General features: G+C 42.2%; 2 protein-coding genes across 3 annotated transcripts in view; both read left to right on the plus strand.

Moving 5' to 3' along the window:
* The first annotated feature begins 253 nt into the window (after window positions 1-253).
* On the plus strand, window positions 254-1,037 carry LOC119731229 (glutamyl aminopeptidase-like). Its single transcript, XM_038204317.1, has one exon. It carries the CDS (start codon window positions 254-256, stop codon window positions 1,016-1,018), a length of 765 nt encoding a protein of 254 aa, XP_038060245.1. The 3' UTR covers window positions 1,019-1,037.
* Window positions 1,038-2,232: 1,195 nt separating this feature from the next.
* The window catches only part of LOC119731228 (glutamyl aminopeptidase-like), a 34,138-nt gene continuing 22,106 nt past the window's right edge, over window positions 2,233-14,264 (plus strand). Inside the window, exons 1-2 of one of the 2 annotated variants that reach the window (XM_038204315.1) lie at window positions 2,233-3,008; window positions 13,713-13,857. In XM_038204315.1, the coding sequence (XP_038060243.1) occupies window positions 2,248-3,008; window positions 13,713-13,857 (906 nt within the window). In that variant the 5' untranslated portion in view covers window positions 2,233-2,247. Of the gene's footprint in view, window positions 3,009-5,826; window positions 6,515-13,712; window positions 13,858-14,264 lie in introns of those variants that run through there. The other variant, XM_038204316.1, reaches the window with a different exon arrangement.

The raw sequence follows: 14,264 nt of genomic DNA on the forward strand, positions 1-14,264 counted from the left end.
GCTCGTTTGCTATAGAACACCTATAGAACACCTCGCACTAGGACAAGTCTATGTTCTTATCAATCGGGTCACGATCAAAAGTCCACTTCATGTCAACGTAACTGCGACGTAACTTCTCACGGATTTGGTCAAGGTTAGTTGCGTACTAGGCGATCGTCACTCCAGGTGTGTCTTACTAATACACCTGACTTTCGCAAACTTCCAGTTTGTGCAACACGATCGGAGGTAAGAGTCTCCGTCCGCAGGTATCATAATGGGTACTGACCATGATGACGTGAAACTGAGTACTATGGAGATGGAGGAAAGTGGAGGAAGCGACTCGTCATCGGAGAAATCGAGCTCGCGCGGGATCTACTGCCGCAGGAGTCAGATCGCAGCCTTCGTGGTCCTAGCGCTCTTGCTGATGGCAGCGGTGGGCCTGCTAGCGGGGCTCCTGCCGCAGTGTGAGGTACCATCGAAGGAACCTATCAATGCCACCCCGGATAAACCCGAGCCTACGATGATGAAAACCACGAAAATGCCGCAGGTGACTACCAAGAAGCCGCAAGTGACCACCGCCCAACAACCCCCAACCAAAGCGATGACCACTGAGCAACCAACCACGCCTGTCCCGTGTAATGATCCCTGGTGCCCTTTACGTCTCCCCTCTGCCGTCTATCCAGAACACTACAAGTTGCTGCTCTACCCGAATCTAGACACCGCTAACTTCACCGGCACAGTGGACATCGACATCGTGGTGAATGAGACCATCAGGTTTCCACGGCTCCACATCAAGGAAATGATCATCCTTTCGTCTGAGATCAGACCGGCCGTAGATTCAGGCTCCACGCCGGCACCACCTCTGGCGGTTACTGAGTCCTTTGAGTATGCCAAGAATCAGTTTTACGTGATGGAGATGGCGCAAGATCTGCAGCCAGGCAACTATGTTTGGAGCCTGGAGTTTCAGGGATATCTGCAACCAAACCGTGTCGGCTTCTACCTGAGCACGTACACAAATGACAAAGGCGAAAAAAGGTAAGGATATACCGGGTTTACATTTTTATTTGTAAATGTGTTGCTTCTACAACCGTATACCAAGAAATCCTTGACGCCAAGCATTACTGTCTTGCGGTCAGCAAGAACATCTACACGGAGTGAAAAATTCCAAAATATGCCAATTGTATCGACATCGCCGCTTCATCCAAAACTAAAACTACGTCCTAAATCTAACACTTTCAATTACTTCTGAGATGGAGGCTTACGCGACAATGACCACATTGTGTTTGCAGACTCAAATTTTTGCGTTTCGAATTAGATTTTTGTTTGTCCAGATAATATCCTCTGCTCGACAACTGAAGGACTTTAAGATCCTTTTTGATATGGTATACATCTGCAAGTAATATTGTACTGTCTTAGAAAAGCATCCACTAAAGCCACTACCATCACCGCACGAAACAAATTCCTTTTAACACCGAAAATTAGCGGGGGCTTTGCAGTTATTCAAGTGAAAGACTTTTTTCTTAACATTGAAACATGATAGAAGCGAAATATTGTTGACTCATCTCGATATCTTGTGTGAATAATTATGATGTATCTTGTTCGTCGTTAGACAAAGATCAGATTAAATGCCTGGTCATTTTTGTAAGTTTACATAAAAGCAACCTACCACTCTTCTAGCGTGAATAAACAAACACAAAAACAAAACAAAAAATCATGTACAAAATCCTATGTGTGATGACGGGCGTAATGCCTGCATTATGGATTTATCTAAATTTTCCGAGATACTTATTTTTGTTATTCCTTTTGAATGTTAAATCAATGAATTAACATAATTATCAAATTCATATTTAATGTTTGAAATATCATCAATATTAAATCGGTGTAAAAGTGAAATGTTGGTGTGATGCGTAGTTGAACGGTGGTCCTCCGATCTGCCTAAACTGATTAGCAGTCGACTGAAACGATATTAAAACCAGAAGAGTGCTTCTGCCTCTATTTACATAGCGTTGCATGGTGCTCGTTTGCTATAGAACACCTATAGAACACCTCGCACTAGGACAAGTCTATGTTCTTATCAATCGGGTCACGATCAAAAGTCCACTTCATGTCAACGTAACTGCGACGTAACTTCTCACGGATTTGGTCAAGGTTAGTTGCGTACTAGGCGATCGTCGCTCCAGGTGTGTCTTACTAATACACCTGACTTTCGCAAACTTCCAGTTTGTGCAACACGATCGGAGGTAAGAGTCTCCGTCCACAGGTATCATAATGGGTACTGACCATGATGACGTGAAACTGAGTACTATGGAGATGGAGGAAAGTGGAGGAAGCGACTCGTCATCGGAGAAATCGAGCTCGCGCGGGATCTACTGCCGCAGGAGTCAGATCGCAGCCTTCGTGGTCCTAGCGCTCTTGCTGATGGCAGCGGTGGGCCTGCTAGCGGGGCTCCTGCCGCAGTGTGAGGTACCATCGAAGGAACCTATCAATGCCACCCCGGATAAACCCGAGCCTACGATGATGAAAACCACGAAAATGCCGCAGGTGACTACCAAGAAGCCGCAAGTGACCACCGCCCAACAACCCCCAACCAAAGCGATGACCACCGTCCAACCAACCACGCCTGTCCCGTGTAATGATCCCTGGTGCCCTCTACGTCTCCCCTCTGCCGTCTATCCAGAACACTACAAGTTGCTGCTCTACCCGAATCTAGACACCGCTAACTTCACCGGCACAGTGGACATCGACATCGTGGTGAATGAGACCATCAGGTTTCCACGGCTCCACATCAAGGAAATGATCATCCTTTCGTCTGAGATCAGACCGGCCGTAGATTCAGGCTCCACGCCGGCACCACCTCTGGCGGTTACTCGGTCCTTTGAGTATGCCAAGAATCAGTTTTACGTGATGGAGATGGCGCAAGATCTGCAGCCAGGCAAATATGTTTGGAGCCTGGAGTTTCAGGGATATCTGCAACCAAACCGTGTCGGCTTCTACCTGAGCACGTACACAAATGACAAAGGCGAAAAAAGGTAAGGATGTACCGGGCTTACATTTTTCTTTGTAAATGTGTTACTTCGTCAACCGTCTACCCAGAAATCCTTCACGCCAAGCATTACTGTCTTGCGGTCAGCAAGAACATCTACACGGAGTGAAAGATTCCAAAAGATGCCAATTGTATCGACATCGCCTCTTCATCCAAAACTAAAACTACGTCCTAAATCTAACACTTTCAATTACTTCTGAGATGGAGGCTTACGCGACAATGACCACATTGTGTTTGCAGACTCAAATTTTTGCGTTTCGAATTAGATTTTTGTTTGTCCAGATAATATCCTCTGCTCGACAACTGAAGGACTTTAAGATCTTTTTTGATATGGTACATCTGCAAGTAAAATTATACTGTCTTAGAAAAGCATCCACTTATTCCACATCGTCACGAAACAAATTCCTTTTAACACCGAAAATTAGCAGGGGCTTTGCAGTTTTTCAAGTGAAAGACTTTTTTTCCTTCACATTGAAACGTGATAGAAGCGAAATATTGTCGACTCATCTCGATAGCTTGTGTGAATAATTACGATGTACCTTGTTCGACGTTAGACAAAGATCAGATTATAGGCATAGTCATTTTTGTAAGTTTATATAAAAGCCACCTATACCACCCTTCTAGCGTGAATAAACAAACACGCACTATATCAACACACTTAAGTAAATCGAAGCTGTGATAACACCAAGTTCATAATTCACTACAAATTAGGCAAATAGTAAAGGTCAACAAAGTTTGATCAGACAACGCCTAGAGCATACTAGAAGCGTGTTGTCGTTCCAAATTATTCAAGTGCCTTGTAGATTCCTATTTGTTAACAGTTAACAGTATAGACTTGTGTATGTCTGCCGAGTGTCCGAATTCGACCATGCGACACCACTAACTGACCCCCTTTGCATTAAACTATCAAGAGAGTTGATCAGTCGTGGAGAATAATGACGACTTTACCCGTCTTGAAATACGCACTAAAGGTTGCAGGCCAGTAAATCGGTCCGAAATTGCCTACGCCAGCCAAATCACGATTTGCATGCCCTCACTCTTCAGTATTTGAGCATACTGTGGGCCATGAACTGGAGGGTTTGTAAAAAATACGGGTAGAAGCCGTGCATAGGACTGTGAGCTTGTAGTTCCGTTCAATTTGGATGAAATTTGGGCCCTAAAAGCGCTCTATTTTGCAATGGAGTGTAGGCATCGTTTTTCAAAATGGCGATTGGCTTCAGGACTATTTTAAGGGTTGATCATCTTCGGAAGGAAATTTCTCCTAAAAGTCATCAGTTAACCCCCGTAAATTGAAAAAAAAAATTAAAGATGATGAAATAAGCTTTAATTTGATGTGTGTCTCGAACACCTTGGAGAGTTGTGAGTATTTTTCCCGAATTTCTGAAGTGGGAGCATTTATCATTGGGGTCAATGGAAGTTTATTTACTGGTCTGGAACAAAAGTCTTTTCTTGGTCCTGCTATAATAGTTGAATTATCAGAAGTGGAGCAAGCGGCTTGAGCGCAGTCCGGTCTGTTTGTACCAATCACCTCTTTCTGCGTCGGTACCGAAAGAATTCGACTTAAAAAATAAATAACATTTGGAGGGGAAAATTGTCATGAATGTCAGCGTCGTCCTCAAAAATGTAACATAAAAATGCATTGAACTAGACTTTGAATCTTGCAAATCTGGTTTCGTCAACTTTGCAGTGACGCAATATACAACTCTCTTTTCAGGGGGCGGGGCGTGGCTTCGGCCTTCCAATTTCTTTCACCTCCGTCACACCTTTTTATTGACATCGAATCGATACATTTTTAGAAGAAGTTCTTTTCTCCGGGCTCTACACTGCAAAAACTGTAGTGTTAATTAAACACCATTCGGTATCTATATAGGACAACACCAGTAAAATTTAACACCAGATGGTCCTATATAGATACCAATGGTGTAAATTTAACACTGCAGTTTTTGCAGTGCAGTGTGTGTATCCGTATACGCACCTGCAAAGTTTAATTCTTCAGTCATTAATTAGAGATGTGCAGACTGTGTGCAGCTCGAGTAATGTATGCTAAATCAGCATTTTTTTTGGGGGGGGGGGTTTCATCTGGCACACTATGGGCAATGTACATTTCACATCAAAATATTAAGATGTATATAATGTGAGTTTGATGAAATAACTACACAAACTTGTATCGGTGATTATATCCAGTGCGACAGTATTTTCGTCCGAGCCGCATATATCCCGTATACGCAAAAATTTTCTTTGAATCTCGGTAAAGTAATTGACCGTAATACGCATGCGTAAAACATATCACGTGAACGTATATAATGTCACCTGATTCAGAATAACTTTTTATACGGCGAGCAGTGCGTACTGCGCTAAATTGATGGTCGGAATGCCCTTTTTCGGGCTCAAATCGTTGACGACTTTTACATTTTCCTTTTTTTCCCAAAAGTGAAATTTCTTCCAAAAAAATTGTATCAATGAAATCCTGTTGATCGATAAAATACAATTCACCCTTTTCTTCTCATTCAATGCTCTCAGGATTCAGGGGATCTTTTTTTAAAGGGAAATAGTAAGTCCGAGAATCATTACCAACTGACGCATGCGCAATTGCGCATTATGGTCATTGACACTACACTCTTGGTTGCAGAGAAAGTAAATTGCATCCCGTAATACCCGCACTATTTGTACCGGTCCCTAATATGCACATAACGTAACAGCAATATAAAGGTCCCCGAAGGCCAACAATCAGCACAGCGCGTTCACTGGCATCCCCAACATATGGTGAGTTAATTATAAAGTCAAGGTTATATGCAACGAATAGGTACAGGCAGGATCATGCCAACAACTCGCAAGGACCATGGGAGGCCGACGTAAACGGAGCGATTTGGTGAACTTCTTCATTCCTAGTGAAGATCCTTCGTCAGACAAAAGTCAGAACAGCCAGGAGGACTCACAGAAGAAAGGGATCTTCTGGCGTAAGGGTCAGATTGCAGCGTTCGCTGTTCTGGTATTGTTACTGGCTGTAGCTGTGGGTCTGCTGACGGGTCTGTTGCCTGAGTGTGAGGCGGTGACGACACCCCGGGCACCTACCGCGACAACACCAGCTCCGTGTGTAGATCCCTGGTGCACCTTTCGCCTCCCCTCCGCCATCTATCCAGAACACTACAAGTTGCTGCTCTACCCGAATCTAGACACCGCTAACTTCACCGGCACAGTGGACATCGACATCGTGGTGAAGGAAACCATCAAGTATCCACGGCTCCACATCAAGGAAATGATTATCCTTTCGTCTGAGATCAGACCGGCCGTAGATTCAGGCTCCACGCCGGCACCACCTCTGGCGGTTACTCGGTCCTTTGAGTATGTCCCGAATAAGTTTTACGTGATGGAAATGGCGCAAGATCTGCAGCCAGGCAACTATGTTTGGAGCCTGACGTTTCAGGGATATCTGCAACCAAACCGTGTTGGCTTCTACCTAAGCACGTACACAAATGACAAAGGCGAAAAAAGGTAAGGATGTAGCGGGCTAACATTTTCTTCTTCTTTTTTTTCTTAACAAAAAAACATGTGTTGCCTCTACACCGGCTCTGGCGGTGGCTCGGTCCTTTGAGTATATCCCGAATCAGTTTGATGGAAATGGAGCAAGATCTGCGGCCAGGCAACTATGTTTGGAGTTTGGAGTTTCAAGGGTATCTGCTGTCAAACCGTGATGGGTTCTCCTTCACCACTTACACTGATGAGAATGGTCTGAAGAGGTATAAATGGCGGCTATAGCTCGAGGTGTAGGGCTGGTCGGGAGATTCCTCTGAAAACTTCGAGTTTTGAGAGGATTTCTACAGTAAGTTGTGTTCCCGCTCATGTATCTATTTGATGATGCGCAGTTCAGTTACAAGAATGGAGTAGCTGGGGGCATGGGGACATGGGCCTTCAACTTGAAACTTGTTATCTCTTCTGAACCACCTTTCCCGCTAAGAAATTTGGGCCGGGGAAGGCAAAAATTCGCCTTGTATAGTAAAAAACAACAACATTGAGGCACTGTGCTCCCCCACAATAACAATTAGATCCCTAAGTTGCCCTTCAAATTCAACCGCAGCTGTACGCCTCGATGTTTTCAAAATAGCAAAAAATATAAGTCAGTTCAGCACATTAAAATGTTGACTTGTAGACTTTCCACAACAATTCTTCTGTTAACGTTTTCCCTAATGGTGCCAGTGGTACATAGTTTTCTTTTTAAAAAAAACTTGAAGACAATTAAACCTTCATCCTAACAAAATGTGCGCCATCGAGAAAATATACATTGTACAATCCATGTACCTCATAAATGAAAATTCCGGAGAGGGTGCATAATTATATTGGCAGATTGCAAAGATGATGGAGATTGTTTTTCCTTAATCTTTTCAAACCAGTGACGGATCTGCGGTATGGAGTTTACCCCCCCCCCCCTTCTTAGGCCGCAAAAAAAGAAATTATGCAGACAACACAGCAAATGAATGCCTGCTACCCTCCCCCCCTTTTTTCTTGGCAGCTAACCCCTCCCCCTTGAGCGTGACCTGCATCCGCCCCTGCATTCGCGTGGTTTTATGTTAGACGTGTGCCGGTATGTGCTTAGGCCTACGGGGTGCCGTGAAATAATTCAACTGAATTTTATGTTTGTGCCACCTGTGGAAAGATTACGCATTTTGCCCGTAATTTACGTGGCCCAAAGTTCTGTATGCATTCGCTCGTACCGTACCCCCGCCCTGCAAACAGGACGCTGGGAACTGCTGCTGAATAATTAAACTCTGATTGGGTAGATTTTGCGTGACCTGTGACCTGTAAGTCATCACGGCCACAGGTTCATTAATTTTGAACTTGTTCCCTTGAGGTTTGACTGTACACTGTACCAGTGGCGTCGCCAAGGGGGGGCCAGGGGGGGCACGTGCCCCCCCTGGAAAACCTAGTGCCCCCCCGAGTGCCCCCCCATCTGAGATTTGGGTTGGTAAAAAATATATATATATATTTTGTTATATTCAACTCCCATCATCTGAGTTGGTTAAATAGCAATTTCTGGAGATATCTTCAGATCGAATTTAGCATCAAATGTGGCACCATTTTGCATCTAGCCCATCCTCCGTATGCAAAAATTTTCCAAAGGGGAGGGGGCACCCCCTCCCCTTAGACCCCTCCCCCCAGGACGGCGATCCGTATCCACCTAAGTGCCCCCCCCCCATCAAATGCTGGTGCCCCCCCTGTGCCCCCCCAGACTGAAAAGTCTGGTGACGCCACTGCACTGTACTATATAGGCTACACTGCAAACAAGCTCGATTTGATATCGAAAGCTGCAGGCCAACGAATGCGTGTTCACATTATTTTGACCTTTGACCCCATAGCTGTAGGTCAGACGAAGAGGTCACCACGGATATTTTTTAATGATTGACGAAGGCCAACATGTTGACAGCGCTTCTTTTTCCTTTTCAGCTTCTTTTTTTCTTTAAATCGACATATTTTGACCTTTGGCAATTGGCAACTTCATTTCGGGATTTGTTGAGCAATTTCACCGCAACGAATGGATACAATTTTTCAGTTGGGTGAAATAACACGTTGGGTGTTGCCATTTCATGTCTCCTATATTGAACATAAATCTCAGTGCAATGAGAAATTTGAGTTTGATTTAAATCCAAGCAGGCTGGTAAATAAAGTGGACGGATCATTGCCAAAAAAAGGTTTCCACAAACATTGGAAATAATTCCTGCCCAACATTTTTTTTCTTCAGAAAATGAAATTTTTCAGAAAGTTGGGAACATTTCCTACCCAACTCATAGGCAAAGTATAAATGCCTGAAAATGGTTGAATATTTATACTAACCTTTCTACTCGACGTGAATCAGAGGCCACATGTGCACTCATTAACATGTGCGAATTAACACATCGTTTGAGCACTCCCTTTGTTCCATGAATGTTTTACATAATTTTTAATTAGGGCTCTCAGCGCATTTTCCCGCTTGCTAGATGTTTGGGGATTTTTTTTGGGGGGGGGGTGCGATTGGGCTGTGAGGTTATTCAATAATTGAATATTTAATATTCATATTTTGTCTTTGTTTGACTTTTCATTTCATGAAGGACATTATACATATGCCAACATAAATTATGTGGGCATCATTGATGAGACAACTTAGCCTCACGTGCTAGTCTTGTACAGCAAATCTGTAGTAGAGCCAACAGACGTGTTTGTGATAATCGAGAAACGGGCTTTACGACAGTAGTCTCTGATGAAGGCCATCGATGTCTTGTAATTGTAACAAAAAGTAATCATCGTGTGTTGATTTTTTTTTCATTTTTTTCCAACATGCTGTCTTGATTTAAATTATATTTAATTCTGTAGTAATTGAAATACCAAGTCATCAATATCTATTAGTGTCAGTTGATCAAGGGAAACTTTGCGGATTTAATTGTAAACATCTCTTTGAAAATCGTATTAAAAAAAATCAGCCCGCAAATTAATATATCCTTCACAAATGTAGAGTGCTATATGCCTTATATAATTAAAAGACATGTCTGATAACACTTTATTAGACAAATACAGACTCAAAACCAAACATTAACGGGGACACCCATGTTACCCTGAGACGCATCTACCATTTTGCACATAACCAATTCCAATATCAAACATAATTTTAAACAGTTTGAATTGTAACAGAATGCAATCATCGTTAGTTGACATTTTAGTTAGGTTTTGTTCCAGTAAATACTTCATTTGAGTTATAGCCTATTTAATTATGTATAGTAATTGAAAACCAAGTCCTCAACAGATGTTTTAGAGCAGGTTGTCTTGATTCGAGTTATATTTAATTCTGAAATAATTAAACACCAATTCAGATGTTTTTAGAACATGCTTTCTTGATTTGAGTTATACCAAATTCTGAAACGCCAAGTCATCAACATAATGTTTGATTAACATGTTGTCGAGTCAGTGGCGTAGCCAGGAATTTTTCAGTGGCGGGGGGGGGGGGGGGGGGGGGGGGGGGCTGGGGGCGCTGGAACATTTCATGGGGGGCGTCATGCAGGGGCGTCAATCGCTTCTCAAAAGTGGGGGGCGGACATACCTTGATCAGAACTGATGCAAGCGCGAAGCACGAAGCCCTTACGGCGTGGGGTTCGGGGCCCGAAAAAAAATTGATTCTAGATGTTCTGTGGTGTGATCTGAAACAATTTCTTACCACTTTCCTCCATGCTTTAACTAATATTTTCTTAGCAAAAGATAATTATTTGAACATCGTTTTTGAGGTTGGAGTCATTGAATTAGCTATCGGTATTCTGAGCTATAGGCGTGGGGTTCGGGGCCCGCTTAAAATTGGATTCACGATGCTTTGTGGTGTGATCTGAGGAAATTTCTTACCACTTTAACCAATAATTATCTTAGCACAAAAGATAATAATTTAAACATAATTTTCGAGGTTTTCTCAGCTAAAGGCTTAAGACAATTTTTTGAACATCGTTTTTGAGGTTGGAGTCATTGAATCAGCTACCAGAATTCTGAGCTTTATGCGTGGGGTTCGGGGCCCGCTTAAGGGCCCCGAAAAATGTTGGATTCTAAATGCTCTGTGGTGCTATCTGAGGCAATTTCTGACCACTTTAACCAATATTTGCTAAGCAAAAGATACATTGTAGTACATAATAGGGCCCTATAAATGAGACACGAGTTCAAAAATCTGGGAGGGGGGGGACATTTGATATTGTGTCCCCCACCCTTCAAAAAGTGGGGGGGGGGGACATGTCGCCTGTCCCCCCAGGATTGACGCCCATGGCGTCATGTAGATCAATGATAATTTTTTTAGAAACTCAAAATCTCAGTGGGGGGCGACTGGGGGGGGGGGGCGACAAGGTTTCATGGGGGGGGGGGGCGGTCGCCCCCCCCCCCACGCCCCCGGTGGCTACGCCACTGTGTCGAGTTATATTTAACTCTGAAATAATTGAACACTAAGTCACCAACGTATTGTCAGTTGATCAAGGGAAACTTTGCAGATTTAATTCTAATCATCTCTTTGTAAATCGTATTTTAAAAGATAATTATTTTAAAGAAAATCATGTAGCGTGATCAACTCCCCTTTAAATGCTTTAAATGGTTTTGCTTCAAACATTTAAGTTTAAAAGTGTTCAAAGGTTTGCTGTTTGATGATGATGTTTGTAATAAAACATTGTTTAAAAAATCTTTAAAGGTTATCCCTAATTTATGCATTACGCAAACACCAACCATTGGTCGACAAAATTGCCCTAAGCAAATCTATATAGTTCGGTACTCAACATATGACTCTTCTTAGCAGAGTTGTAACGACTGGAGTCAATGACTCGACTCGAGTCCGACTCGAGTCACATTTGTTTAGGGGGAAAGCCGGTTTCTGGTTCGGACCAAACCATCGGGAGGTAATGGTGGTATTTCCTCTTTTCTTGAAACTCGACAGCATACTAGGCGCAAGAATGGTTTCATATACCTACCATCAAGTAGCGGATATTTCAGTTTATTTTTGCACTGAGTTTCGTTTTTGAATGTTTGCAAATTGTGTGTATACATGTAGACCTACATTACCTTAAACAAAGTTTACCAAAAAAAGATCGGCAAACAAGCATCAGATCTTTGCAATAACCAAGAGGCAAATACTTGAACAAAGTTAGTTACCACAAATACGGAACTGTTTGTTGCCCCAAGTACAAATCATGCACAGTGTGTTTAACAACTCGGACGTACAAAGAAAACCAAGCCTTAATACTGAAGTACTCTCAAGCAATGCCATTCATTTCGAACTTTGGACCGACGAGTTTTGGAATGAACTTTGTGTTTTTTCTCTTTCATCAAAAGTGGTACCAAGCACGGCAATGCCACAATATAAACAGTGGTGAAATAATCTGTATGTATTCAGTACAAATCAGATAGGGACGTACAAATAATTGCCGATTGCATAGCGTTATCGTCGTAATTTCTGGCCTTGTCGACTCTACTGCACAGTCATCAGATTAATTGATGATTGTGTAAAAATCTCGCTCAGTGTAAGGTTTATATGTTTCACCTCTTGAGTATATTGAATAGGGCACCATGGAACACGGTGAACTCGACACGCCCTAGGCGAGGTTCATCCTTCTTCGATTTAATTTACTGACTAAAATCAAGCCAGAAGTTTTCATTTAAACAGGAACGGAAAAGAAAACCGAAATTGGAAAAACCGAGGTCGGGCCTTCCCCTCCCCTCCCCCCCCCCCCCATTATGTATCAATTATTTTTCAAAATCGCCTCTCAAGATCAATAGCGCCCTCAAGTGGTTGGTGGTTTCCCCGGCCATTTTAATGTCGTCTGCGCTGCATGCAGTTGGTTTGATTACTTCAGCTTTATCGATTTTTAAAGGCCACCAAAATTGTTCTTGTTATTGTCTGAACTTTATTATATAGTAAACAGTATTTCAGTGTGAACATGTTCATAGAGATGATGCGACAGGGTAAGGAATCACCTATTTTCTGTGCATTTGTTGTAGTTTTTGTGCAGCCACCATTTGAACGAAAAATTTTTTCGGGAGACATCCCCAAGTCAAAAGTCAAATCGACCATCCTTGGCGATCGTGTAGGGCCCGGTTCCTGTAGGGAACAAAATCCACTTTAAAATTATTAGACCGACCAAACTAATTGGCGACATTCTCAATAAACAGGTATGTAATAGATAGAGGGCAGGGTTGTGATTTTTTGAGGGAAATTTGGGGGTAATATGACGATGACAGCGCGGCGACAACTTAACACGCAACCCCAAAAAAGATGGCGATCACCGCGCGATGTACCCGTGAGTACGCACGGCACGATGAATCACGCAAGGCACAAACCGCGCAGGAAAATCATGATTTATACCCAAAAAAATTGCAAAACTGATGTCATTAGAATTGAGAAAAGTCTGCTTTTCATTGCATTGTAAAGGTGATTTTTGAGCAATAAAAAAACATTTTTGACTCTTATTTGATATTTTTTTGGCAGTGCCAGTGTATATTTTGCCGGAGACAGCAAACCTTTAGTAAACGTTAGTTTGCCGGATATGCACTGAACATGCGCAGCTACTTTTTTTTTTGTACTTAAACATTTTCCGGTGACAAGTTTTAGTCTGGCTCCATGCCAAAATTATCGTTGTTACCTCGTATTCACAAGATGGGATTCAGACCATTTTATAATTTCGGACTTTATTTCCCTTTTAAAAAAAATCCTCCAGAGCCACAAATCTGAAAAAGAAAATGTAATACTCTGCAAAAAATGTTTGAGACATGTTAATATAATAAAAGAAGAATATTCTTACTTATTTGGGGATGAAAAAAAAAAAATTTAAAATGTGGTGTGGTCGGAATCAAACTCGAGTCATCCCGCTTACTAGAGCCTTTGCTTAACCGCTACACCAAACATGCTACACAACTTTTGATGGGAATTTAATACATCTTATAATTCAGCCCTATTTTAAAGAGTACAGCGCCCTCTGTTGATATGGATTGCCACCGGCAAACCTTAAGTAATCGTTAGTTTGCCGTCATTACCTCCGGCAAAATATCCACTATCTATTTTTTTCAGAAAGCCAGGACAAAAAAAACTTTCTTTTTTTTAGTCAGCCTCAAAGCTAAAACAACCTAACTAGACTGTTCTAACTTAGTTTCATGCAAATGACAACGCTTTAATTTGTTTTGTTTTTCCATTTTTTGTTGTTGTGATTAACAGGAAAATGGCCACCAGTAAATTTGAGCCTACGGACGCTCGTCGTGCATTCCCGTGTTTTGATGAACCTAACCTGAAGGCCAACTACACCACGACACTAGTTCATCCTGAGGCACCCTATATTGCTCTGTCCAATATGAACAACGTTGTAAGTACATGTATAAACATACTGGCTACCAGGACCTATTAATTCATTAAAAATTTACCAAGGTCATTATAAATGTCATACAGATGGTCCTTGTACTGGTGATTGTGTAGTAATGGGCCCTCTTTTGTTTTAGTTCTTGGGAGTGTTTTTATCATTCCGAAAATGACTTAAATGCAAATTTAAAGCAGTCTTATTTTAAATCTAATGGCCCTATTTATCTTTGGTTAAAAAGAAAAATGCACTATTCTGCAATTGTGTAGTACAAGCCCCTTTCCTATAAGAGAGAAAATCCAGAATACTGCTTAAGGCCAAAAAAAAAAAGTCTCAGGTTTCTGGTATGGAGCTTGCCCAAAAAGTGGTGCGGCGACGCGGCTTTTTTTTTTTTTTTACCTGATTTTTTTGCTTCA

Source organism: Patiria miniata, unplaced genomic scaffold (genome assembly GCF_015706575.1).
Source record: "Patiria miniata isolate m_02_andy unplaced genomic scaffold, ASM1570657v1 HiC_scaffold_23, whole genome shotgun sequence".
Taxonomy (NCBI): domain Eukaryota; kingdom Metazoa; phylum Echinodermata; class Asteroidea; order Valvatida; family Asterinidae; genus Patiria; species Patiria miniata.